The sequence below is a fragment of the Symphalangus syndactylus genome, chromosome 16, assembly GCF_028878055.3.
Source record: "Symphalangus syndactylus isolate Jambi chromosome 16, NHGRI_mSymSyn1-v2.1_pri, whole genome shotgun sequence".
NCBI classification, from domain to species: domain Eukaryota; kingdom Metazoa; phylum Chordata; class Mammalia; order Primates; family Hylobatidae; genus Symphalangus; species Symphalangus syndactylus.
Window position 1 is genome coordinate 29,708,433 of NC_072438.2, and position 27,701 is coordinate 29,736,133.

The 27,701-nt window shown below is 40.3% G+C and overlaps 1 protein-coding gene across 4 annotated transcripts in view; it reads right to left on the reverse strand.

Moving 5' to 3' along the window:
- Nucleotides 1-12,009, reverse strand: part of KCNIP4 (potassium voltage-gated channel interacting protein 4) — a 1,214,216-nt gene extending 1,202,207 nt beyond the window's left edge. For 2 of the 4 annotated variants that reach the window (XM_063619454.1, XM_055246095.2), the window contains exon 1: nt 11,760-12,007. In XM_063619454.1, the coding sequence (XP_063475524.1) occupies nt 11,760-11,820 (61 nt within the window). In that variant the 5' untranslated portion in view covers nt 11,821-12,007. Of the gene's footprint in view, nt 1-11,759 lie in introns of all 4 variants that reach the window. The other 2 variants (XM_063619451.1, XM_055246096.2) reach the window with 2 other exon arrangements.
- Between the last annotated feature and the right edge of the window lie 15,692 nt (nt 12,010-27,701).

Genomic DNA, 27,701 nt, shown 5'->3' on the forward strand with positions numbered 1-27,701 from the left:
ATTCATTGGAGGTCACTTACCTCTACAATTTCTTCTCCAGGTATAACACGTTTCCCAGGTTTCACTTCCATCTCCCACCCTCATTCTTTACAGTTCTGACTCTAGACTCTATTCCTTATCCAGTTCATGACTTCAGTTACCATTATCTTTCTGCAACTAGTTCCCAAACTGGGGTCCCAGTTTAATTTGACAGCCAGCTTCTTGGGAGCAAGACTGTGCCTCATTCATCTCTCTATTCCTAATACTCATCACAATGCTGGATGTGTAATAAATGTGTGCTTCTCTGAAATGGATTAAACTTGAACTCTACATTTCCATCTGCCTTTGGGACAGTTTGACCTGGATGTTTTCCCAGCATCTCAAAATCAATATTTCTAAAAATGAACACATTATCTTCCCTCCAAAACCCACTCCTCCTCCTATATTCCTTGTCTCTTACCACAGCACCACAAAGTATCACAGTCACCAACCTTGCCATCTTTCTCCCCCACAACAGCCACCTCACCTTTCCATTCCCACTGCCTTTACCCTTGTTCAAACATTTGTTTTCTCTTGCCTACACTAATGGGACCTCCTCCTCATGATATCCCAACTAATGGTACTTCCTACACAGCTATGCAAAATTAATTCCCTTCATTCTGTCACTTTTTGTGAAATTTGATGGTCTTCTATCCACAAAATTGAATCTCAGTATCATGTTCCAACCCATACGGCCCAAAACCTATTGGGCATCTTCTCCACTTTGATATCCAAGAAGCCCTTAAATTTCATTGTTCTCCAAAACTGACCATTCAGGTTTTTTTCAACCGACTCTCCTTCTCTGTATTTCTCATCTTGGTAAATGTATGCCAGCCAACAGTTTCCCTGGCCAGAAACCGAGAGTTGCTCTTATCCTCTATTTGTCTGATGTGTACTCTCTGCCCTCCACTGCATGACCAATGCCTTGCTCTGTCCTTCATTATGTCTCACCTGCAGCTATGCCACAGCAGGTCTCTGCCTGCTGTTTTACTCCCTTTTTGTCCACTGGTTACATCACCAGTTATATTCCCAGTGTGCAAATGTGGTCATGCTCTGCTCTTGATCGAAATCTATCAGTAGTTTTCACACTGCATCACATCTTGACTGTGACTACTGTCCAGCTTCCCATCTCACAGTTTTCTTCTACCCCACACATTCCCACAAAACCACACAAAATTCTTACTGTTCCCTGATTGTAGTACCATGTTCTCTTGGTCCAGCCTCAGGACCACAGCTCTCCCTGCCTGAAACATTCATAATTCACCTGCCATCTCTCTCTGAAAAATTCATTCTCATCCTCCAGTCCTATCTAGTCTAAGCAGCTTTCTATGACTCTGTCCCGCTTGCATAGTGTGACTTATACCTGTTTTCAAAGCAGTCTGTGCTTAGTGTTACTACAGGGCTTTTCAAGTTCCAATTTTCCTCTCTCATGTCTATCTCTTTAGATTCAGGGCTTCTTTTCTATGGGATATTTTTCAACTCTATATTCTAGTACTTAGAGGAATACTTGGGAAGTGAATGTTCAGTATATGTTTTGTGAAAGAATCAATTGGCTCACATTTGGGGAAGCCCCTACTGATATAAAGGAGTAGTAATATTATTTAGTCTACAGAATAATGCTCTTTTTCTATATAAGGTTTGTGTTGCATTATACATGATTCTGTATTATGCACGATTCTGTATTATACACGATTGTGTTGTATATACACGATTCTAAAAAACCACTATCACTCAACAACAAACCATGTGATTATGATAGATTTACTGTGTGTTCCTTCAGCTTATTATTTCACAGAAGACAAGGACTGCAACTACTGATATCCTTCATTAAGAACATACGATGGGGTCCTAGGAAGGTATTTAGCACGTGGCTTTGAAGATGAAATAAACTAACATACGCTATGTAATTAATATACAATTTGGGTCAAGTAGAAGTCTGGGGTAGAGAAGGAAGATATGATTTAAATGTTTAATTCCTATACCCTAAACAATTAACATATCTTTTTATATTCTGAAATATTTACTAGCACAGTGTCTCTCATATAGTAGGTAATTGATAAATGCATTTTAAATGAATGATTGTTTAATAACATTCTCAAAAATATTTCTAAAACTATCACAACACAAATTGCATTAAGGCTGAAATTATAACTGTCATTGAGATCTAAAATTTTGCTGTAATAGTAGTTATGGAAGGCCACAATCTCATGCTCAGGGATCCAAGGATAAATAAAGCTATGTTTTAAATTGCAATTCTTCTAACAAGTTAGTCTTACACTTTTACAGTTTAATCTTCCCAGTGTAGTGGTGGTGGATTTTTCATTCTCACTGTTTATTCTGAGAGGTGAACAACAATTTTCAAAATACTTTTTAATGACTAATTTTCATTTGGAGGTTACATCCATAACTTTAACTAGAGGACTTATGGGGTGTAGCGGTGACTCCTGTACTTAAATTACATCAGAAGTGCTAGTATTTATTACCTTCCAGCGTCCCAGTTTAGATGTGTGCCCTTTCTTAAAAACTATCTTACAACATCTCCATTTAAAAAGTGAGATTTATTCTATAAACCCACAGCAAGAGAATTCCCTCACTCCATGTCCCTGGATATTGTATTTTACAGTTTCCGGCTTCCTTTTTCCATGTTTCTCAATGCCTGGTTCTGCACTCTCATTGTTTTATACTCATCCCCAAGATTTTCCTCCCCACAACTTTTAAATTAACGCAGTGCACCTGCGTTTCAGAGTCTGTGCCAACTCTTTCAGATATCATGACTTCAGCAGAAAATCCTGATGAAACTGGACCATGAGCGGACAGGGAACAGATAACCACTGCAATAATACTGTGCATCACAGTAGAAAAGACTCATCTTCAAATTAAAGGGAGTTTATGAAAATAGATGATATGGAAAAAGTGATTTAAAATTCTTGGAAAGGATGTGAGAAAAGTTGAGCAGAATGTGACTTTCACAAGTGCTTGAAATATTAGATGATGTATAATAATATTCCTACAATAAGTGATTCCCAAAATTAAGTTTAAAAATTAGAGAAACATCCTATTTAATTTGAAAATTCCTACACCAATTTGAAATGCCTCTGCCTACACCAGAACATCATGTAAATTCCCAATAAGAGACCTGAGCATTTTCAATTCCTTTAGGATTATCTTTAAACAGAAGTTATAGCTCACTTGCACTCTCTAAGCTTCAAAATCATATTTGTTTTATGAAAAAGGTGCATTTCTTTACAGACTTCCAGTATCAAAGAAGGTTTTTAAAATCTTTAAAATACCTTAGATAATGTAATGTCTTTAGGTGACTGAAAGACAAACCCATATTACAATTAGAAAAATCGGTAGAGGGCAGGAGGAAATGGACAATAGAACAAACACAGAACTTCAAACCCACTTCTTCTCGTAGCTTTATTCTATAGGACCCCAAAGAGGAAAAGGTCAAGTTCAATATCACTGTGTGCTTCCACTTGGACAGGAACAGCACTTATACCAACTGGAAGTAATTTTGCTTTTAAATATCCATCTCACTTCATCCTTAACTCTGTTATGAGAATGAATATTTTAAAATAAACATGTTTAGGCATTTATTTTCTCCTCAACTTGACTATCAATGCCTCGTGCATATTCAGTTACTAAATCTTGGATAAACAGTAAGCTCTCTAGAAGTAGACTCTATGTCTCAGTCATCCCAATACTAAGTAGTTTCTTTGTAAATATTTGCTGAATTGATCTCATTTCATCATTACAGGATCTTTATAAGCTACAAGTAGATATCATTACCACCATTGTACAGAGGAAAAAAGAAAGAAACAGCAACATTAAACTCAATGGCTACTTCATATATTCTCGCCTTTCTAAATTAAATTAAAATTTCTCTAAATTAAACTTCTCTCCAAATTTAACTTGTTCTTAATGCTATATCTCACAGAGTTGTTTTATAAATGTCTGTTAGTTCTCTATTATTTTTTTTTTCTCAAATTCCATGTGGACACAAGAAGACTGGAGGATCAGTTCCACTACAGTAGAATGGGTTGGAATACAACCCTGTATCTTTACCTTTAGATGTAACCATAAGACACTTTTATTCACGGAGTGAATTACCATATGCAAAAGCATGGATAAAAGGTATGGGCTAGACCATTTTTTAAAGTAATTTCTCATGCTATCATAATGAATATTCATTAAATTATAAAAAGTTATAACTCAAAATAAAACCCCTGGCAGAAAATCTATTTGGAGATGTAGGTCAGTTTAAGAGCTACATATGCTATATATACCCAATATTATTATGAAACTCATGAAGACATTTGGAAGTCATGTCTTTTCTTTTAAAAAAACAAAATAATAAGATCTTCAGACATCTTATCATATGTAACAATGTACAAACAGCACAACAAAAAAAGACATAGATTGTGTGGGAATCGTCATTAGACTGCAGTAGATACTGCTATCAGTCCAATCTGACTTTGATTCTGATCTGGGCTATGATAATGTCACTTCTTAAATAAACTGCTTCACTCAAAAGCTCCTTCAAAATATTAAGAACTGTTGACATCTGGAGATGGAAGTCTATTTTTCCTCCAAAACCTGTTTAAAGTAAAGACCTATTAAAAAAAAAAAAAAAAACAGATCTAATTCCCTAAAGACTTTTCATGAGCAGATGCCGCCTGAATACAAAAGGGGACATTTCCCTAAGCTAATACAAATTTCAGATAATCAAAAAGTTACAAATTGTTGCTGTAAAATGTTTTGAGGACTTATTTTTACCTAAATAAATAATTGGGGTGGGACAGGTAGAGGGAGAGAAGTTTCCAAAAGGTCATCCAAATAACATATCCAAAGGGTATTTAAACTGACAACCTATTTCTAATGAGAGAGCCATTCAACCACACTGGCTGTGTTCGTTCAGGAAGAAAAATCAGTTTTAACATGAGCATGAAGGCCAAATGCTCAATATGGAAAATTCTATATTTATATCCATGTTCAAATTATTCCTTATATTGTCAGAGTGTGTGAAGAGCTTTCATGTTTAAATACCGATAGTCACCCCTTTTTCAGGTTTTCTAATGCTATGTGCATGTGTGCGCATATAGCACAGCCTATGGTGAAAAGACTGGGCAAGAAGAGGAGATACAGCCACAGCAATGACAGCAAAGGAGCTGAACTTCTGCCTGTCTCAGCCTTGACACACTTTTCACTTCCCACTTACTTCCCTCTCAATACAGCCTGATTTTTCACTGTGAAATCTGATATAAAAGGAAATGCACCTAAGGAAATGGGTGTATATACACTGAATGACATCTCCACGTCTTTTTAAATTTTCCCATTCCTTTCCACATCCACTGCTGTAATGCAAGGATCTATCATCTGATGAGAATAATGGTGGTGGATGTGGTGGTGTAGGCATTCGCTCACTGAGGGGAAATTTACAAAGGACCATTTGTGGGGTTAGCGGCCAGAAGATGTGAGGCCCCTCAGACTACCGATGTTGGAGGTGATCACTGATGTGGAAGGGAGTAAGAACGAGGCAATGTCACAGCAACAACACCCAAAGACGACACTGATGACTGCCCTAAATACACAAAACCACTAGGCATCTATTAAGCTCTTTTTCAGAAACAGTGTGCACTCTGATAGTCATGGTGCTATAGATGCAAGAACATGCACAGTTCAAAGGAGCATTATCCTGATGCCATGTACTGTGCTCATAAACACAGTTCACTGAATGTAATGACATGGAGCCAAAAGTCACTTCCAGCCAACGGCTTAACATGCAATCAAATGTGAATTGTAACTTTGGTCTTTGGTGGGTCTACCATGGGACAATGTGATTTAATTCAATCAATATGTTTAAATATCTACTAGTTTTTTGTTTTGTTTTGTTATGTTTTGTTTTTGAGACAGAGTCTCATTCTGTCGCCCAGGCAGGAGTGCAATGGTGTGATCTAGGCTCACTGCAACCTCTGCCTCCTGGGTTCAAGCGATTGTCCCTGCCTCAGCCTCCCAAGTAGCTGGGATTACAAGTGTCCGCCACCACGCCCAGCTAATTTTTGTATTTTTAGTAGAGAATGGGTTTCATCATGTTGGCCAGGCTGGTCTCAAACTCCTGACCTCAGGCGATCTGCCAGCCTCAGCCTCCCAAAGTGCTGAGATTACAAGTGTGGGCCACCATTCCTGGTCTAAATGTCTACTAGTTTGTGAAGCATTGTGCAAGTGCTTACTAGGGGTACAAAAATTAGTAATTCTTGCATGGTACTACTTGCCATCAAAAAGTCAACAGAATATCTGCAAATAAGACAAACTATGACCAGTTAATTCTGCCTTGTCATTCAGATCTATATCAACAATAAAAGAAAAACTTATGAAAATTCAAAGAATAATTATTTGGGGAGGAGTCAGGGAGAAATCAGTAAGGCTGCAAGAGGAGGACACAACATTTCAGATGTGCTTGATGGATATACAGATTTTCGTCGGGCAATGTGAGGGCAGGAAGTTAATTCTAAGCAGTGGGTAAAACAGGAGATATAGCTGGTTATGGTCCCAGCTACTCAGGAGGCTGAGGCAGAAGGATTGTTTGAGGCCAGGAGTTCAAGGCTGCAGTGACCCATAATGGCACCACTGCACTCCAGCCTGCGCAACAGAGTGAGACTCTGATTCAAAAGAAAAGAAAGAAAGAAAAAAAGAGATATGTTTGGAGACCAGGGAACAGTTCAGTTTAGCCAGATCAAGGTGTAGACCTAGCTGCGTCATGAAAGAAAATGTTAGGATGGAAAGCTATCACTGCATTGTAGGAGCCTTGAAAATCAAGCTAAGGAATTTGTATTTTTGATTATATAAGTAATGGAGGGGGGCATTAAAAGATTTTGTGCAGGAGAATTCTATGACTCAAGTTAGGTTTCAGTAAATTTAGTTGGTTTTGAGTGGGGAGAAGCAGTTAGTGCAAATAGGATGTAACCATCATGGCCTAGAAAGGATGCTGAGAACATAGTCTTGGTGGTAGAAATGGAAATTGAAGGAAGAGACAGATATAAAATACAGAAAGAACCAATAAGTCTTGGTGACTTATTCATCATGATGAGAATACCATAGAGAAGAAGACTCTTTTGCTTTTTTTTTTTTTTTAACAACATGCCTCAAAAAATGTTGCCACAATAATTGTTTTTAGAAGATAGAGCATGTCTTTTTAGACATACTGACTTTAAGGTGCTGGTAAAACTTTCTTATGAGTCTGACCAGCAGAAGAGGAATGGAGCAGACTATACACTCAAGAGATAACTCCCCATCAAAATAAGAATCGAAGCCACACTTTGATTAGGAAGAGAGTATAGAGGGAGAAGATAATTAAAAGACAACCATGTGAAAGGCTGCACAAAGTGGTCAAAAAGAGGAAGTAAGTATCATAAAAGGAGACCTGGCTGGGTGAGGTAGCTCACGCCTGTAATCCTAGCACTTTGGGAGGCCGAGGCGGGCAGATCGCTTGAGGTCAGGAGTTCAAAACCAGCCTGGCCAACATGGTGAAACTCCATCTCCACAAAAAAAAAAAAAAAAAAAAAGAAAGAAAAAAAAATTAGTCGGGCATGGTGTCGGGAGCACCTGTGATCCTGGCTACTTGGGAGGCTGAGGCAGGAGAATTGCTTGAACCCAAGAGGCAGAGATTGCAGCGAGCCAAGGTCACACCACTGCACTCCAGCCTGGGCAACAGAATGAGACTCTGTCTCAAAAAAAAAAAAAAAAAAAAAGAGAGAGAGAGATCTGAGAGAAATCAGAGAAAGGAGAATAATTCAGTGCAAGTGGGAAAGGCTTCATTCATTCAATATCTGTTGTTGAGCAAATATCACAAGTCAGACTTCATGCTCAATACTGGGGATAAAGTGGTGGACAGGACAGAATGCTTCTGCTCTCACAGAGCTCACAGTCTTCCAAGACATGTTGGTAAACAGCATGAAACATCCCAGTGAGTTCAGGAGGACATGAATTGAGAAAAGTCCCTCAGGACCTTTAACCAAATGAATACTTTTGGAAAGCAAATGGGTGCTTCAATGCCCAAGGGTGAACTAATTTATAATAATGGGTACAGTTATATAATTTTAAAAGATTTTTCAGACTTGCAAAGGATCCTTGAACAAATAAAATACTCATCTCCCCACAACCCCCTCCCCGCCTCACAAGTTAATCTACTTGAAATAGTCGTTAAGAAGAGAGGCTATTAAGTAAAAAAGCACATTCTGCTATGTATTATTGAAAAGCAATATTATTCACATGTTCTGGAAAAAGTGAGAACACGAAAAATAAATAAAAGGACAAAAAATAATAAGAAGGGCTTAATAATTTAAGCCCAGAAATATATCTTCAAAACAATCAACCACTATCTGGCCTACAATTCTCCAGAAATCTTGCATACATATTTTATATTGCATGGCTCATTAATTTCCAAACCATCCACAGCTTTATTTTATGAGAGGGCATAAACTTCAGCCCTGGTGAGAGAGGGTGGCTGAATTTCAACACTTCGTCCTATCATTTGTTTAGTACACCCCTTACATTTATATGACATAAATAATGATTGTATGATGAAAATATTTTCATGGATTCAGAATAAACAGATTTTTCAATATTACCCTTGTGGAATTACTAATTTGAGTTTGCCTTATTTTTAAAAAACATGAAACGTAAGCCAAATCCACGATACAGCCATCAAATGACAATTCAAAATTGAAGAGATTTTTTTACTCTCTTGAGTAAACACACATTTTCCTCATTTTTAGTTGTAGATTACATCACATAACATCTGCCATCCCTAAGTTAGATGGCACAAATTAAGGACACCAATGAATAATTTTGTAGGTTTTTTTTTTCCTCTGACCTTATTTCTGATTCTCTTTCAAACATAGTTGAATTATCATCTCCCTCTGTCTCTCCACTGTTAGCAGGATTACATCTGATTTTATAGCAGGAGTGCAAAATAATGGGATTAGACAATGAAATGAAAAATGTATTTTGGTCAGGCTTTGGGTTTAACATGGAAGCTGGCAGGGCAAAAGTGAGCACTCTAATTTGTAAGAAACCTTCTCTACTTGTATGTACTTATGCCCAACTCGCCCATTTTCAGTCCTCTCTGGCATTAACAATGTCAATTACAGTGATTTACAGGTGGTGTTCATCAGTTAGCATATTAGATGAGTTTACTTGTTGAGAAGAGAGTATAGAATGAACTTTTTAAACTAAATTATTATAAAGTTGCAGAATTGCAACTCGACTCTGTTCTGTCATTTCCATCATTTCCTCTCTACTTTCCATTCATGTAGTTTCATCCTTTGCCTTTCAGCAAACCATTTTTCACAGTGTTCTATCTCTAAGTCAAGTCATAAAATACACACACATACACACACACACACACACAGACTCACACTTCTCTAATTCTTGATTTCTCTATCATCCACCTACATTTCTCTCAGTTAGATCTTCCAGTTAAATTTTGCTTAGATTCCAGCTAAATCATCTTATAAACCTCCATCCCAGAGATACATATTCAAGGAAAAACTGTATCATAGTACAAGATAGTTTGGAAGTTATATAAATAGCCTACTTATTGGAAAGAGAACAAGAGATCGGGACTATCATTTTAAAACAAAAATGGAAGACAGAGTTTAAGCCTTTAAAAATCATCCTTTCTCATCCCAGGATTAGTAAAAACCACCCTATATCTGATCACAAGTAAGCAAAGTACTTATGCATATGTTTGGTGAAAATAATATTACATATTTGGGGATCATTCTCTAATATTAGCTTTGAAGCAATATCAACAAGAATAAAAAAGATAATCCAAACTATTTTTTCTTTATTCTTCCCATCCTATGACAACCAACTAAAAATTTGTGAATACAATTCAAGAAACAGGTGTCAAATCAATTCTCAGCCAGACAACCCATCACTTTGGTCTCACCTTAGCCAAGGTATAAATCAGCATATTGCTGTTCTCTAAATAAAAAGTGAACACATGCTGATTCTGGAGAAGCACTAAACGGTTTGCTTTTTTAAATGTATACTACTCCCCAGGTGTGACTTCATCTTCATTTCTCATTTATAGTGATTATGGCCACCCATGGCCCTGTGCATAGACCAGACATGCTGATTCAATCCCCATCCAGTTGATGGAAGAACAGGCACAGTCAAAGAGCTGTGGTCACTGAGGAGCCAAGCAATGCAAGCCATCCAGATCCTGAGACGACATTCCTGCCATCTGCTCCAGCCTTGAGTTCCCTGGGCTGCCGTGTGTGTGAATGAGTCTCTAATAGGACAGCGCTAGCCCTCTACCCTGTTTATTCTAAAGAACTGCAAAGACAGAGACCCTACGAACTCAACTCAACACCCAACAACTACTCAGCCCTCTACATTAAACACGCCACTCAGGAAACATTTGATCTCTTAAAGATTGTAAGTATTTCTCACAAGAGATATTCTACATATGCTTGGCTCGTAATGAGTGGGCATAAGTGAAAACAGAACTAAACACAGTTACAAGTCAAATGTGGGGCTTTACAGGTGATGTTCATATTACTTTTTCCAGTACAAAAGGATTAAGACTGTTCTGTTTAAAATTTCATATTCAAGTGAGACTAGTGTCCTCCCGGTTACAATGACCTTAACTATTGGAGTGAAGAAAAGAAAGGGACGGTGTCCATTTCCATTTCTCATGGCCATAAATTCGAATGATTGACTCAAGTTGTTGAGGTGACTCCATTTCCCTGAGTACTAAGCGATGCAGCAAGTGGAAACACCTCTTCCCTTGCAAGTTTACAGCCCTCGAGTCCAAGTTTTTCATCCTCTAAACGCAAACCATGCTATAGCCATATGTGCCCCATTAGCTTATGTAATCCGGGAGAGGTCCAGTCCTTTATCACTCTCATGTGCCCCAAAATCACTTCCATTCTATTTCTGGCTCCTGTAAAATACTCTGTACACATCAAAACCACCTAATAACAAATCGATGCAACCCAAGACGCTTTGTGGGAGGGCATCGTCCCCTATTTCTCTATGGATCCCACCAAACAGCAAAACATTTCTCCCTGCTTTCGCAGAACGCACGTTTCTCTGAAAGCCAAGCTCTTAACACAGTCCCCGATACCTTTCCAAGTCTATACTGTATATAAATTATTTGCAAGTGTCACTGAGGACCATTTTCTCTGAACACACTAAACTGAAGCTAGCCATAAAACAAGCCATACGCTCCTGCTTCAGAATCTGACATGGGCAAGATGCCGCCAGTATATTACCAGGGGACAAAAATACAGTTGTAATGAAGAAACGTGTGGGGGCACGAAGGAAAAGTGGAAGGAGAGTATCAATACTATTTCAGCTCATTAACCCCCAGGTGTTAGGGGAAGGAAGCGTGCGGTCTGGAGTCATCTGGTGGATGCATAAACAACCTCGGAAATTTTCAGAGAAGGCAAAAGTACGCACAGGATCGCAGGGGACCCTGCCACCGGCGAGTTTCAAACACACTTCAAACATCTTTTCTTCCCCGACCTGGATCTTGCATGCACCCCCCTCTCCTTTGCACCCCAGTCCTGCCGCTCCCACCTCCCCTTCCCAGTCACGCTAGGTGACTGTGTCTCATGCAGCGAAGGCAACAAGCGTCCCCAGCCGAGGAAGGGAAGGGGCAGCCGTCTTGGCTCGCTAGGGAAGGAGGGCGGAAGCGGGCGCCCGCTCGCAAGCTTATTGAATCCTACCGCCTGTGGAGCTGGCCTCCTCCAACTGAGCCGAAATGCTTTCCACCCTCCTCACATTCATGTCTGGGGACGCAGGGTGCAGGAGCGAGACTCGAGAGCCCACCGGCCAGGGGCGTCTGTCGACAGGTCTGCACGGGAGCGCACCGCCGCTTAGCCCGGGGGCGTCCGTGGCGCTGGGAGCAAGAGCTTCGGCGGCGGCAGCTGGCAGGGCGCGCGGAGCCGGCTGCAAGTGCGGGCGGAGGCCGGCGGGGGGCGCCGAGGGCGCTGCGCGGCCCTTGGCGGCGGGGGCGCGCGGGGCTGCGCGGGAGGCCGAGGCGCAGGCAGCTCGGCGCCGGCGGCTGGAAGCGGGCGGGCTGCACAGGCGGCTCGAGTGCGGGGACCCTAGCCCCTCGCCCGCGTGGGCGCCGCCCCTGCCACCTGCTGCCAAGTCACCGGACTGGGGGTGCGGGGGGTGGTGGTGCGGGGAGAGGAAAGCGCAGCGGGTGGCGCGGTGCCTCTGGCGACAGAGCAGATGGACCCGAAAGAGACCCGAGGTGACTTCGGGCTGGGCAGGGCACCCCCGGGAGTTGCCAGCGGCTCTCAGCGAGCGCCTGTAAGACCCCTTGTCACTGCGAGCAGCGCCTGCTCTGGGGAGGGGCTCGAAGGCGCCGCGCCTTCTCAATGCGCCGCTGCGTCCCCCAGGGGCTCCAACTCGGACAGCTAGACTGGAAACACTGCTGCACAAAGTTAGGTTGAGTTCGAAGGACACCAGAGAGGAAGCGCAAGGAGATGCCCTTCTCCGGAGCCGGGCAGAGCGCCAGAACTCCTAGGCAGGAAACTTTCCCCATTGAAGCTAGAACCGGTCATGCGACTCTGCTAAGTGGGGAAACACTGGCTCTAGACTCCAGGTGAGCATCGCAGAGCTGAGGTGCAGAGTACCACCTTGGAGAGAGGGGGTGGCATAGACTGGTGGCATTTTGGAGAAGCATTCATGTGGGGGGTTTCATCTGAGATCTCCCAGGCAGGTCAACCAGGAGGTATCGCTCACCACCCCAAGGGTCATTTGCCCTTCTAAAGCACCGTAAGGCCGGGAATAGTTGGGAAGGTAAAGAGAAACCAATAGATCACTTGTGGCCATGGTTACTGTTTGAGATGTCAAAATTAAAATGCAGATTTCTGTGTCCCCAAGAGTCAAGTGCATGAAGCCTCTCTTTTCAGAAGAAAGGTCAAGTTGACGCGTTCTCCAGGCAAACTGAATTAAAATTCCCTCTCACTCTCAGCAGCAAGGTCAGTTGGCCATGACTTGGGTAGAAGCCACTTCTAAGTGTTTGTGAAACTATTTGCCCTCCCTATGGCTGCTGGATTATTTATACACACTGTCACCAGGTGAAATCTTCCCCTTCTCCAAGTAGGTCTCAATTGACACGTTATTGCCCTTCTCCCCACCCCCAAACCCACGAGCGATTTATTTAGTCCTTTCAGCCCTTACAGCATGTATTTGTATATTTCTTGAGAGCCTCTTACTCTTTTAGTTCATTGTTAAGGAGACAGATGCTGACACCCCCATTCTCTGGGTTCAAATCCTAGTTCCACTACTTCATAATCGTGTGGCCTGGTACAAATATCAGCTATAACTGGTACCTACATTATTGTTTTGTTGTGAGGATTTAAGAAAATCAATAGATGCAAAGGGCTTAGAGCCGTGGCTGGCATGTAGCAATCACTGTATAAAGACAGGCAACCCTGATTCTTGAAGTTGAGAACAATATTATATTGACAAAGCAATTAGAAAACTTCCTTGCACATAGTTGGTCTTCACTAAACAGTTGTTTTTTCATTATACAGCAAACATCTAGTAACTGCTGTGTACAAGTCATAGGCTCTGGGATACCAGTGAATACAACAAAGACCCTCAGTTATTGGCTGACTATCTAGAAGGCAGAGAGACTGACAATAAATCAAGGAATCGGAAGTGATCTGCTAGGGAGATCACTTTTATATAGGGGGTCCATGAGGGCTTTATGAAAGAGGCAACACTTAAGTGGAAACCTGATGAAAGTGAGGAGCCAGCTATGGGCATCTCAAGGGAAAAAGAACTTCCAAGCAGAGAGAACAGCAAGAGCTAACATAAGAACAGCATGTTTGCAGGGCAACCAGGAAGCTGACAGGGCTGAAGTACATTGAGAGGAGGAAAGGGTAACAGGAGAGAGAGTCAGAGAGGATGTGATCATGTGCAGTGTAAACATTTATTGAATTTTGTCTGCATACTTTTACAGCCAATGCATTCTTCCCACTTGCCAGCTTCCTCATAACAAGTCTTTTCGCTGCCCATTCTATCAGATTCAATCATTCGATTCTGTCACGTTCCACCTTCTCCCTCTTCTGCAGACTTCTCATAGCAAACTTCCAACTTACTGACCAACTACTTCTTTCTCTTTTTCTGTAGCTAGCACCCTTTCCAGAAACCACCCACAACTTTGAATCACTAATACTTGTCCAACTCCAAATTTTATCTTCTATATGATGACTTCTAAAGCTACTTGAGCATGCTGGTTTGGATTCTGCAGCCTGGGTTGGAATTCCAGTTCCAACTGTGAACAAGCTGTATGTTTGAAGACTAATAACCTCCCTCAGTTTTCTCACTGTAAAATGAAGAAAATAATAGTGTCAGCCGGGCAAGGTGGCTCACGCCTGTTATCCCAGCACTTTGGGAGGCCAAAGTGGGCAGATCACCTGAGGTCAGGAGTTCGAGACCAGCCTGGCCAACATGGTGGAACCCCAACTCTACTAACGATACAAAAATTAGCCAGGTGTGGTGGTGCATGCCTATAATCCCAGCTACTCAACAGGCTGAGGCAGGAGAACCACTTGAACCTGGGAGGCGGAGGTTGCAGTGAGCCGAGATCATGCCATTGCACTCCAGCCTGGGTAACAGAGCAAGACTCTGTCTCAAAAAAAAAAAAAAAAAAAAAGTAAAGAAAAGAATAGTGTCTACTTAACTATTGGGAAAGATTATATGAGGCAGCATATGTAAAGTGTTTAGGATGGCCCCTGGCACAGAGAGTCAGTAAGAGCTACCATCGTAATAGTTATCACCATTATCATCACCAAATTTTGTCATGATGAACTCAAAGAAGAAATGGCACCACTATATTCTACAACAGATCTAAGCAAACTTCCCTCACAGTATGGGAAGTAATACACAACTCCTTTTTCATCTCCAAAATATGCAGAACATTTTGTTGGACCAAACTGCCCTTCAAATCTTATCCAATGAATATCTGCCCATGTTGGCCCTACTAAATGTTTACCCCTTGACTAATTATAAAGAAGACAACCGAATCATGTAAAGTAGACACTGAGCTGAAGAAGTTTGTAATATATTAATATATAAATATTGTATTATATAATATAATCAATATATAATATTAATATATTTCCAAAATATTTGTATGGGATTTTAGCTACTACAAATTCCAAATCCAGACCTTTTTACTTCGATTCTTAGTCATTGCCAAACATCACAGAATAATTATCTTTTTACTGCCACATTCACTGTCATTTTTTATATTTGGGACCAAAAGTCCAAGATGTCTCTGTCTTGCTTGTACCATCTCCTTATTGGCTCTTAAGTACTTCGAATAGTTATAGAGAAGAGCTTCATAGGCCACAGCATGCTGTGCCAGCTTCTTATTACTCCTCCAAGGCTGTAGCAATCCTAGCCTGTCTTCCCAACCTCAAGACACATGCACAGAGATTGCCACCTTCTCCGACTAACCCTAAATTACTTTCTGTATAGCATGGATGCGTATTTTTCCCTCAAGGAACCATATTCAAAATTGAGTGCAGAAATAGGAAACTCACCATGTGCCAGCCATGAATCTCAGACTTTATGAACATTATTTCATTTAATCTTTACAAAGCACTGGGAGATAAGCACTGTTATTATCTCTATTTAACTAGTGAAGAAATTAAGCCTCAGAGAAGGGAACTGGTTTGCCAGTTTTATAATAGTGCTCGGTATATCTGGGCTTTGAACCCAACAGTCTGACTCAAGAGCTCCCACATTTAATTACTACAGTGTACTGTCACCCTGGACTAGAATTTTGATGCTCTAGACTCTGACATTTCCTAGTTCTGTGTCCTCCAGAAAGTCACTGATCATTTCTAAGCTTCAGTTCCTCTTCTGTAAAAAGGGGAATTTCTGCTTCACAAGGTCATTGTCAGGATCAAGTCAGGGAAAGAAAGTGAAAGCTATATATAAACCATGGAATGTTGTAGAAGCATCCAGCATTACTTTTATTATTTCCTGATTTTTTATTGCTTATTACCTTTATTGCTTTGTCTTTTCTGAAAGCCCGTTACATTTTGGCACAATTCTCCCTGGCTCACCAGAACTTAGGCAGTAACAGTAAAACTTCTATTATTTCATAATTGTTGAGCACTTACACTATGCACCTATGCACTGTGCTAAAAACTCTATGTCATTGTATGAATTAGTTCTAAGAAAAATCATCATATATACTTTTTCTTACCCTGATTTTAAAATGAGACTGAGACTCAGAGAGGTTAAGTAGCCCAAAGACAGCCAGCTGTGAAGAGGTGCAGCTGAGATTTGAACTCACATTCATCTGATTAAAACACTATAGCTTTCAGTTGCTTCTTGATGGTTCTTAAACTTTAACATACGTAAGAATCACCTAAACAGATTAAAAACTCCTCTGCTCCAGCCTGTGGATGGATTCACTGAGTTTGGTGGGGAGATCTTAGAATGTAATTTATTTTTTAATTAATAGACTTTTAGAGCACTTTTTGGTTTTCAAAAGAAAAAACGAGCATACAGAATTCCCATGTACCCTCTCTCCAGTAACCCCTCCCCGAGTTTTCCCTGTTGTTAACATCTGGTATTAGTGTGGTACATTTTTACAATTGAGCCAATGATACATTATTTTTAACTAAAGTCCATAGTTTAGATAGGAGGCCTAATCTTAGAGGAAGAGGTGGCCTTAGAGGAAGAGGAAAAAAAAGAAATCACTCAGAAGAAAGGCCATGTGAGGACACAGCAGCCATCTGCAAGCCAGGAAGAGAGCCCTCAGTGTAAATAGAACTCTGCTGACACCTTGACCTTGGACTTCCAGCCTGCAGAACTGTGGGAAGGTAAACTTCTGTTATTTAAACCACATAGCCTGTAGTATTTTGTTGTGGTAGCCCAAGCAGACTAATATATACCCTAAGATCATACTTTGAGAAATCACTACTCTACACTAGAGGCAAGAAAGTGTGGTCTGAAATCCACCAACATCTGCATCACCTGTGAGCTTGTCAGGCATTCAGAATCTGGGGCCCTGCCTCAGACCTCCTTAATCACTATCATCATTTTAACAACATCCTCAGGTGGTTCCAGGTAAGCACAATAAAATGTGAGAAGGCTGGGCGTGGTAGCTCGTGCCTGTAATCCCAGCACTTTGGGAGGCTGAGGCAGGAGGGCTGATTGAGCTCAGGAGTTTGAGACTGGTCTGGTCAACATAGTAAGCCCCATCTCTACAAATAATTCAAAGAAATTGGCCAGGCATGGTGGCTCACACCTGTGAGTAGTGGCGCCCAGCTACTCAAGAGGCTGAGAGAGGAGGATCACCTGAGCCCAGGAGGTCGAGGCTGCAGTGAGCTATGATGGCACCACTGCACTCCAGCCTGGGTAACAGAGTGAAAAACCCTGCCTTAAAAAAAAAAAAGAAAAAGAAAGAGAGAAGTCCTGCCCGACAGCACACTGGGCACAGCTTTGTGTTTGTTTACTTAGATACCTTGGGCTCCCTTGGAGCCACGCAGAGCTCACTGAGCAGAAGAAGAGGCTAGTGTTACAATCAGCTCACTGCACTTTACCCTAATGAGACAATCCAGCTTCATTTTTATGTCAGCCCTACTCACATGAATAGAATCACTTATTATCTCATTAGGTTTCAAGCAGCAAATATCCCTAACCTTGATCATCGGACTACACTTGCAAATTTATTTCTGATTTTTAATCTCTTGTATGATAATAATCAGGTAAAATAATCTTCTTTGAGATCCTAACATTAAAGGAAATATTAATGTGCCATAATGAAACAAAAATGAGGTAAACATTTTAGAGCTGCCAAGTTAATTCCAACCTTCCTGTGGGATTTTTATATTCAGTTCCTTATCTGATCTTTACAACTCTGAAAAGTTGACAGCTCAAATTTTATAATCCCCATTTTGCGAAGAAGAAACTGAAGCCCATGGAGATTAAGAGACTTATTTTCACAAGACACGTGGGATGCAGCCAGGTCACAAACCATCATCTGACATCTTTCAGCACTTGCTTCTATAAGGTTTGCCAAGTTTATAAAAGCTGGAATACTGCCAAATGAAGTATAAGTCTCTAAGCATCAAAAGTCAGGTTTGCCTTGCAACTTTGTCTTGCAGGATAAGTCCATATTACAGATGTAAAGTTATTATTTCACTTCATTGCAATGACCCTTGACTTGTGGACTTCAGGAAATCCACTGGCTACATTCTGTACGTAGCAGGAGAGGTGATTAGAGGATTCGCTTCAGAATGGAGATTTAGTTTAACCAGATAGTTCTGCAAAAACTTAAATATCATTAATGAAGTTAATGCTGAAAAGGTTTTACGTAAATTCCATATCTCTAGGTTCTATACTGAATATGTTATAATTGGTAGATAGGTTCATTAAATTCCAAATCACTTTATACCTTTTATCCTTGTATTTTCTTTAATTACTCATTTTCCTGCATGAAGACTAAAAATCAATCCTTGAAAAGTAAGAATTTGCTGGTTTGTCTGCTAACAGTTTGAATAAAACTGTTCAAAAGAGATGTTGTTATGACTAAATGAATCTATTTCTAGAATATTCTTTTTTGTTGTTGTTTTTTGAGACAGAGATTTGCTCTTGTTGCCCAGGCTGGAGTGCAATGGTGCGATCTCTGCTCACTGCAACCTCCACCTCCCAGGTTCAAGCGATTCTCCTGCCTCAGCCTCCCAAGTAGCTGGGATTACAGGTGCCCGCTACCATGCCTGGCTAATTTTTTGTGTTTTTAGTAGAGACAGGGTTTCTCCATCTTGGCCAGGCTGGTCTCGAACTCCTGACCTCAGGTGATCCACCCACCTCGGCCTTCCAAAGTGCTGGGATGATAGGTGTGAGCCACTGCACCGGGCCTAGAATATTCTTTTTAACCACAAGTTGGACATAGCTGAAAACTATTCTAAATGACTATTTTCTTCCAATATCTAATTCAAAGACATCAAGTCTTTGGAAGGGAAAAAAGAAATACGAGAAATACGTATTTCTGATGTGTGCGTGGCTCAAAGCACTATATTATATTGTTGATATGGAAGTTAATTATCTCATTATATATAAGATTTATTCATTAAATTGGTACTTTGGGGAATTAATGTTTAATTTGTTTTGTTTTAAAATTCATTAGTAAAATTAAAATCCCTTATACAAATTAGAGGTATTATAGGAAGACTGACAACCTATTTCTTCAGAGTAAGGTAAAAAAACAAACAAAAATGCCACAGTCTGGGCCTAGAAAATTCAAAACTCGATCTAGCAGTCTGTCAGACTTGAATAGTGAAACTGCCGCATATACACATCAAAATAGATGAAGAACTTGACACTCAAATTCAGGTGTTAGTTAACAGCCCGCCAACAAATGAAGAAAATAATGGAAAAGGAAGACTGAGACCCTCTAAGTCTCAATGCCATTAGATTTTTTTAAAGTCCAGAGTCTTTTAGATAGGTGATGTGATAAAATGGTATCAAAGAGAGAAAACCTAACTGTTGGAAGAGTGAATGCTTACAGAACAAGCACATTTGGATTTTGGGAGAGTTACGGAACATGCAATGAAAGATACACCCCTAATCATGGAAGCAGACTCAGTTTTAAGGACACAATCACAATCAATTCGCTGCACTTTAGTGAGACAACCTTGTTTCACTTTTGTGTCAGTTCTACTCACATGGATAGAACTGTTTATTGTCTCATTAGGTTTCAAGTTGTCAGTAAGAACTCAGGGATGATGGTGGTGAGGGGAGTGGGGATAAAGAAATAAGATCATAGACTACTGGATAACAAGATCATCTGAGATGAAAAGTCATTTATATTTTATTTCCTTTGTTGGTTTTTGACAACGACCTAAGAATCTTGAATCATTCATACCACGTGTTAAGCCAGGCACTGTGTAGGGAAGATGTTAAAAGGGGAAAAGAAAGAGTCCCTTCCTTCAAGGAGCCAGCATTCTAGTGGCAGATTTGCACAAGGAAATAAGCAACTTTAGTAAGAAAAATGAATGCTTATATAGCACTCTCTATGTATTTTGTATGTGTTAACTTATCCAATATTCATGATCCATGAGTCATATGTTAGTTTTTGCTATATAAGAAACCCCCCCCAAACATAATGGCTTAACATAATTATTGGTTTAGCTCACAATTATGTGGTCTGCCAATGTAGGCTGTGCTCATCTGGGCTCACTCATGCATCTGTGGCCAGCTGGCAGAGATATGGTCATCTTACGTGTCATGCAAGTGATTGGAGTAATAGGTACAACTGGACCATGTCTCTGTCACCATCCGGATGACTAGCCTGTATTTCTTCATTTGATGGTAGCTGCAGAGTTCTGAAGAGCAGCAAGAGGGAGTAGGTGCCATTGTACAGCATTTTCCAAGCCTCTGCCTGGGACACATTTGCTACTGTCCCATTGGCCAGAGCAAGTGACAAGGCCAGCCCAGATTCAAGGGAGGAAGAAAGAGTTTAAATTTGATGGAGGAAATTACAATGGCATGTTGGAAAGGGATATGCTATAGTTTGAGTATTTGTGTACCCCCAAATTCTTATGTTGAAATCCCAACCCCTAAGGTAATGGTGTTTGAAGGGGGTCTTTTTTGAGGTTGTGTGGTAATAAGGGCTCTGCCTTCATAAGTGGGATTAATGCCCTTATAAAAAAAAAAAAAAGACCATAGAACTAACTCATTCATTCTACCATGTATGGACACAGCGAGAAGGGACCAACTATGAGTTAGAAATCTGGGCTTCACCAGACACTGGATCTGCTGGCACCTTGATCTTGGATTTTTCAATCTCCAGAACTGTGAGAATTAAATTTCTGTTATTTCTAACCTACTCAATGTGTGGTGTTTTGTTTTAACAGCCTGAAAAATCTAAGGCAAGATAGATACAGAGGAGGGAAGAATTTGTAATCATTTTCTCTATCTACTCCAGGAACTATTAATATTGCCGTGAGGCACAGAGAGGTTAAAGAACCTAAAACTTAAGTTAAAGCTTATTGAGCTACTGAGTGACAAAGCCAAGATTCAAACAAGAAAGTCTTGCTTCGTCACCAGGAAGCTACCCACTATACTATATTGCAAATGCCACAAAGGGCTGATGCCTGTGCTGTGGGAACACATAAGAAAAGCCTTCAATTCAATCTTGGGTATTAGGGAAGCTTTCATAGATGAACCTAATGTCAATTCCAAATCCTAATGGACAAGCATGTATCAACCACTTGAGAAGGAAGAAAGAAGAGGAACATTGTCTTAAAACAGCCCACATATGCAAAGTACCAGAAATCAAGAAAGTTTATGGTGCATCTGCAATTAGTTCCCTGGGCTGGAGAGCAAGTTCTGTGGCAGGAGAGGTGAGCTGTGGCCAGACTGTGGCAGTCTTAAAACCAAGCTTTGGACTTAAGTTTTAATCAGAGACATCAGCAGACCACTGAAAAATTTCAGTCCAAGGAATAATAGGTTTAGATTGTGGCTTTAGATTCATCACTCTGGCGGTCACGAAAAGAATGGAATCAGGCAACATGGCAAACAGGTGGAGTCATTTCCAAGGGTCATCCAGTGACTAAACAATAAAGTCTGATGGCCTCAACTAAGTTAGAGGCAATGGGGATTTAAAAAAAGACACACTAGAAAGATAATTAGAAGGCAAGACTTGACGACTAGTAAATGTGATGAAGGAGTCAGAATGACGACGCCCGAGTTCTGGCTGAGATGCTGCTTGGATGATGCTCCTTTCCTGAACCACAGAGGTCACAAATAAAGGCATTTCAGAGAAGGAAATGACATCTCATTTGCATATGAAAATGAATTATTCAACTGTGAGATGAGAATTACCCTGGAGTTCCAGAGAGAGACTGGGTTGAAGAAATAGATCCAAATGTCATCAGTTGATATGGTTTGAATTTGTGTCCTCACCCAAATCTCAGGTAAAATTGGAGGAGGAGCCTGGTGGGAGGTGATTGGATCATGGGGCCAGAATCCCTCTTGCTATTCTCGTGATCCTGAGTGAGTTCTCACAAGATCTGATGGTTTAAAAGTGTATCGTACTTCGTGTTTCACTCTCTCTCTCTCTCTCCTGCCACCATGTGAAGAAGGTGCTTGTTTCCCCTTCACCATTCCGCCATGATTATAAGTTTCCTAAGGCTTCCCAGCCATACTTCCTATACAGCCTGTGGAACTGTGAGCCAATTAAACCTCTTTTCTTCATGTATTAGCCAGTCTCAGGTAGTCCTTTATAGCAGTGTGAGAACAGACTAGTACACCAGTATACAGAAAAGAGTGGCCAGGGAAAGTGTATGACCGTAATACATTGCATTTAATAGGCATTTTTCTGTACCTTGAACAATTTCAAAACACTTTACACTATTTAACTAGTTTAATTTTCACAACAAGTCTATGAGGTAATACTGTTATTATACCCATTTTACAGATGAGAAAATTAAGGCGCACAGTTATTAAGGCGCACAGTGGTAGAGCCAGCATTCAAACCTGGGTAATCTGGCTCCAGAACTTACACTGCTAATCATGAAGTTATACCACTCATCTGTATGAATGAGGAAGGATTCTACTGCAGAATACTGCACAATACAAATACTAACCTTGGCTTACCATGGTGAACGAGGTACAAAAATCCAATCTTCAAAAAATGTCAGTTGGTAAGAAATGTAGGGTTGTATCATTGTGAGGTAACTAGGAAAAAATATACACTCATTCATTATGCACAATCACAAAAAAACCCACAAAATCATGAAAATTCCATTACATTAACAGATAACACACTAAACTGAAAAAGTCCCAAATAACCCCAAGGTGGAGGGCAGAAGCCCTTTTTCATTCCATCCCACTAAACCTATTGCTCCTCCACAGAAGATAATTATGTTAGTCTGCCCCATTGAAGAACTGGGACGGGGCACAGGATTGGAGCCAATTTTTAAATGAATTTTATCAGAATTCTGGCTATCCCTGTGCCATGAAATCAAGCAAAGAGAATTTTCCAAGGAGGCAGAGGCTTAGTTACAAGAGGTAACAAGATGTCAAGGACACCAAAACCTGAAATAACTTATTGATCGTATTTAGGAATAAGGAGATCAGGCCAGGCGCAGTGGCTCACGCCTGTAATCCCAGCACTTTGGGAGGCCGAGGTGGGTGGATCACGAGGTCAGGAGATCGAGACCATCTTGGCTAACATGGTGAAACCCCATCTCTACTAAAAATACAAAAAAATGATCTGGGTGTGGTGGTGGGCGCCTGTAGTCCCAGCTACTCAGGAGGCTGAGGCAGAAGAATGGCGTGAACCCGGGAAGCGGAGCTTGCAGTGAGCCGAGATCGCGCCACTGCACTCCAGCCTGGGCAACAGAGCGAGACTCCATCTCTAAAAAAAAAAGAGATCATTAGTCACCTTCCTACAAAGATTAGCAAGAAATTCCTTGTTCATATATTTAAGATTGCACTCTGAAAGTTAACATTGTTTTATTTTCCAGGCTATCATTGTGTATAATTGGTATTTCCAGATAATAGTAAGAGCTACTGTTTTTTGAGCACCTATCATATGCCAAGTTCTGTAATTGGCACTTCTTATTATGTCTGACAACTACCTACAATGTAGCAGATTTCTTTTCCATTTGACAAGTGAAGATACCCAGGCTTAGAGCAGTTATCTGAGATCACAAGTCTGATCACTGACAAAACTAACATGCTGCTTCAAAACTCACCAGGTTCACAGGCTTTGTTTTTTTGTTTTGTTTTGTTTATTCACTACACTCTGCAGGCCCCCTTGTGTTCCTATGACAAAAGAAGGAATATCATAAATCACATCTGCTGATTCAAGGATCTCATTTTAATCAATTTTTCCAATGTGGGCTGCCTTCACAATTTTGGCTGGTGTTTCTAAAGCATAGACATTCAAGCATTCTCTGGCTTTGCTTGTGGAGATGTTTTAATAGGTAATAAAAAGGCCAAAAGCTGAAGACGGGATAGGGAGGAAGGAAGGGTACTGATGTCTTATTCCTTTCGTTGGAGAAGTGGGGGCTGGAAAAGGGAGGACAGTGTTTCTTGCCAGTCGCTTTCCTACTGAGGCACCGTTACTGAAACCAGCATTTTATGATGGGGCCAATTCAACTGTCCAAATCCAGTGTCCCATCTAAAACTACTTGGAGGGGAAGTTCATTTACACAGCTAAATCAGGGACTGAGAAGACCTTTCAAAGAGGAGTTCTGAAGTGGGTGTCAGCAAATGGAGTCTGAAGCTTTTGCTAACTACGAGATCCCTTTTATCTGACCTCAGTGCCTTTTTATCCCGTTCCTGTGCTTACCAGCCAGGGCATTTTGATGGCACTTGAACAGTGGAAGATCTATAGTGAAGAGGAGATAACCGCCAGTATGGAGCATTCCTTCTTGCATAATGAAGCTTTTTATACTGTGTAGACATTGCAAAGCCATGTTTGAAAAGAAACAATAGTCTTATTTCTCGTATTGAGAGATGAGATTAAAAACTAGTATTTGCTGAACACTTAAGTGGCAGGCACTTCTAAAACATATATATTACATGTATTATGTATTACCTCGTTGAATACTTACTTGAGGAAGATGCTACCAAATTCTCACTTTCCAGAAGGAAGGACTGAGGCAAGGAAAGTGGAAGTATCTTACCAAGGCAGCTAGCTCCACTGAGCAGGTGATTATCCGGAAGTGCCAAATAAGTAGATTCAGTTCAATTAAAAAAAAGTTCAAAAATATATTCAGGTAAGAATAACCAGTGTGTGGAAGCAGAACATTGCTGGGGCCCAAAAGCAAACCAGTACGAGTAGTGGAGAAAGCTAGGCCAACAGGGAACCCACACTGGCCCTAAAGTGAGAAAAGTTGGGTTTTTATGTTTGCCAGTCATATTGGTATAACTTTGAACTGATGTTTAACTTGTTTTACCATTAGTTTTCTCATCTGTAATGTGGGAGTAGCAAGGCATCTCTCTGGTGAAATAAGAATTAAGTGTGATGGTATGTGAAAAAGCGCTTAGTAATTTGGACATTGTATGTTAGATCTTAGAACAATTCAGCATGATCCATCTGTCCAATGAATTAAAGTTGATGATTATTCTATCATCAAAAGAATAATGATAATGAGACAATTTGTGAAGCTAGGTGAGCATAAGAACATAATTTTTTTAATTAATGGAAATTTAGCTAATGGCACATCATCATGGATCAATAACTAAGCAGATGGTAAAAGTAAAACAATCATTATTGTTTTTGGTAACCAATCCAAATGCAATAGTTTTAGAATATTAGAAATGAGTGCAAACCATGTTTGGGAGTAAAGGTCATTTTCTGATAATGAATAGTAGTGCACAAAAATATACTAGAGATGAAAAGCATGATGTCAGCATCCTAACAAGTACACGTGTTAAATGAATGCAAAATTCCTGATTGCCCAGTCTAAAGTAGACAGAGGCACCCTCGCTTTCACTCCATTTTTTTTTTCTTCACACAGTGTTCTCTTCCTTTATTACCCATGATTTATCACAAATTATAAATACGTATCTTTTGTGTATCAAATTATTTAGTGGTCATCTCCCAACATAGACACACACACAGACACACACACCCACTCCTGTAGTCTCTGGGAGGACTGAAATCGCATTTGGTTTATTGACAATTGAGTATCTAATATTAGTGCCTAAAACAAAATATCCAGTCAGTAAAAGTCTGAGTGAAAGAATGAATGAGTCTTCTCTTTCTGGGTTATTTCTGCTACACTTCAAGGCACCATGCATAGACAAGGACACAGTATCACTATGTTCACACAGTGAACGTGCAATACTTTGTAAGCTTTACAGAGAACTTTATTGAGACTGATGGGCATACTGATCGTAGAGGGATGGTGGTGAGCGGGGAGGGTGTTGTGGAGTGCTGACCTCCCAGAACTATTCAGGGAATGTAAAGAAGCATTAACAGAGATGCCTAGTCCCCAGTAACTCAGTTGTGGCATGCTTAGTTCAACCTCCAAGTGCAGGTGCCTCTCCCCAGCACTGCACTATGTGTCCAGGTTCATTTTTATAGTACTGTTGTCTTGGAGGCATGAACAAGACAATGGCTCTCTGAACAGCCATTGATGGTCATTCTCTCTCCTAAAGTTAACTGTCTGCTTTGCTGGCAAAGATAGATGCAGATAATTAAAGTTCCCATTTACAAGAAGCCCAGAGGAATGAATAACAAGGACCTGGGTGAAGTTCAGGTGAGAACAATGATCCAATCCAGTCTTGAACTCATGAGCAGTGTCCCTAATACCTGTCCTCCTGGCTCACCTGAGATATGCTGGTAGGGAACACTACCTTCTGACCACTTTCCTGTCCCCTCATAATCTCAATGCTTCCTCTAAAATCTCTTCCTCCCAGGTCCCTACCCAGGGTGTATCTTATATTTTTCCTCTTCCTATCTTCTTGTCTCTAAGATTAAAATTTGGTGAATAATCAGGAAGGATCTGACCTGGCCTAAATTAGCATCAGCAGGAGGAAAATCAGAACCCTGTTCCTCAAGAGAGGAAGAGATTTTTGTCTCCTGAAATACAACTATGCTAACAGCATTCTTTGAAATTGGATCCTAATGAAAATGTCTGCAATATCTACTGGGAAATTCCATGTTCTCCTCCTCATCTCAATAAGCCAAATGACTCTTTATGATCCACCAAAGAAATGCTGCCAATTCTAAATGCTTCCCATGTTTCTATCCACCTCTCAGAGGAGGGAATAATTACTAGAACTGTCACCGAAAGGTATAAAAAGACTAGATATCCTCAGAGTTGAAGGTAAATAAGGGCAAGTTTATCTCAGAAATACTTGGAGATACAGAAAAAGAGAACAACTAACACCAGACTATGATTTACCAAACATAAGAAAACCTTATACAGACAGAGCTTCATGATGTAGAAAAAAAATTAACTTCCTTTTTGCCTGGCATCTTGTATGAATACATTCAAAAGGCTCTTATGGCTTGTCAAGTGCTAACTCAAGGTCCAGACTCCTGGGTCCCATTAGACACTATCATGTGCATTATCTAACACTCTTCTTTGGGAACCAGAGCTGAAGCTTTGTTTTCTGGGGCTCAAGCTTGCCTCATCCTTTTCTCCTTTCTTAACCAGTTCTGCGCTGGGATTCAGCCTGCCTTGGGCATAAATTCATCTGAGTTACAACAACTAGTTTTAAAGCCTAAGGAAATACATTTAAAAAAATAGGACAAAAGGAGTTATCAATCTGGATTGCAAAACTTTGACAGGTCACAACCTAGTTGGAACTTCAAAACAGTCTTTTGTTTTGAAGTTCCAACTAGGTTGGAACAACTAGGTTATTTCATTTTGGGAAGCCTTTATAATTTTTTTCATGACTCTTATTAAAAATAAGTCAATCTCATTGTTTTATATACACATAAGAAAATATATACATGTATACACATAAAGCATTGAGAAATTGCCTTTATTAACATTTGCTAGGATATGTCTAATATATTTACTTTTAATTTCACTCACAATACTGTTTTCCTTCCCAGAAGAATATTTATTTATAATTAGGAAATTATAATAAGAAATTTTATAGTTCAGCAAATAAAATTGTAAAGGCAAAGAAAATCAAATAGGAATGAAGAG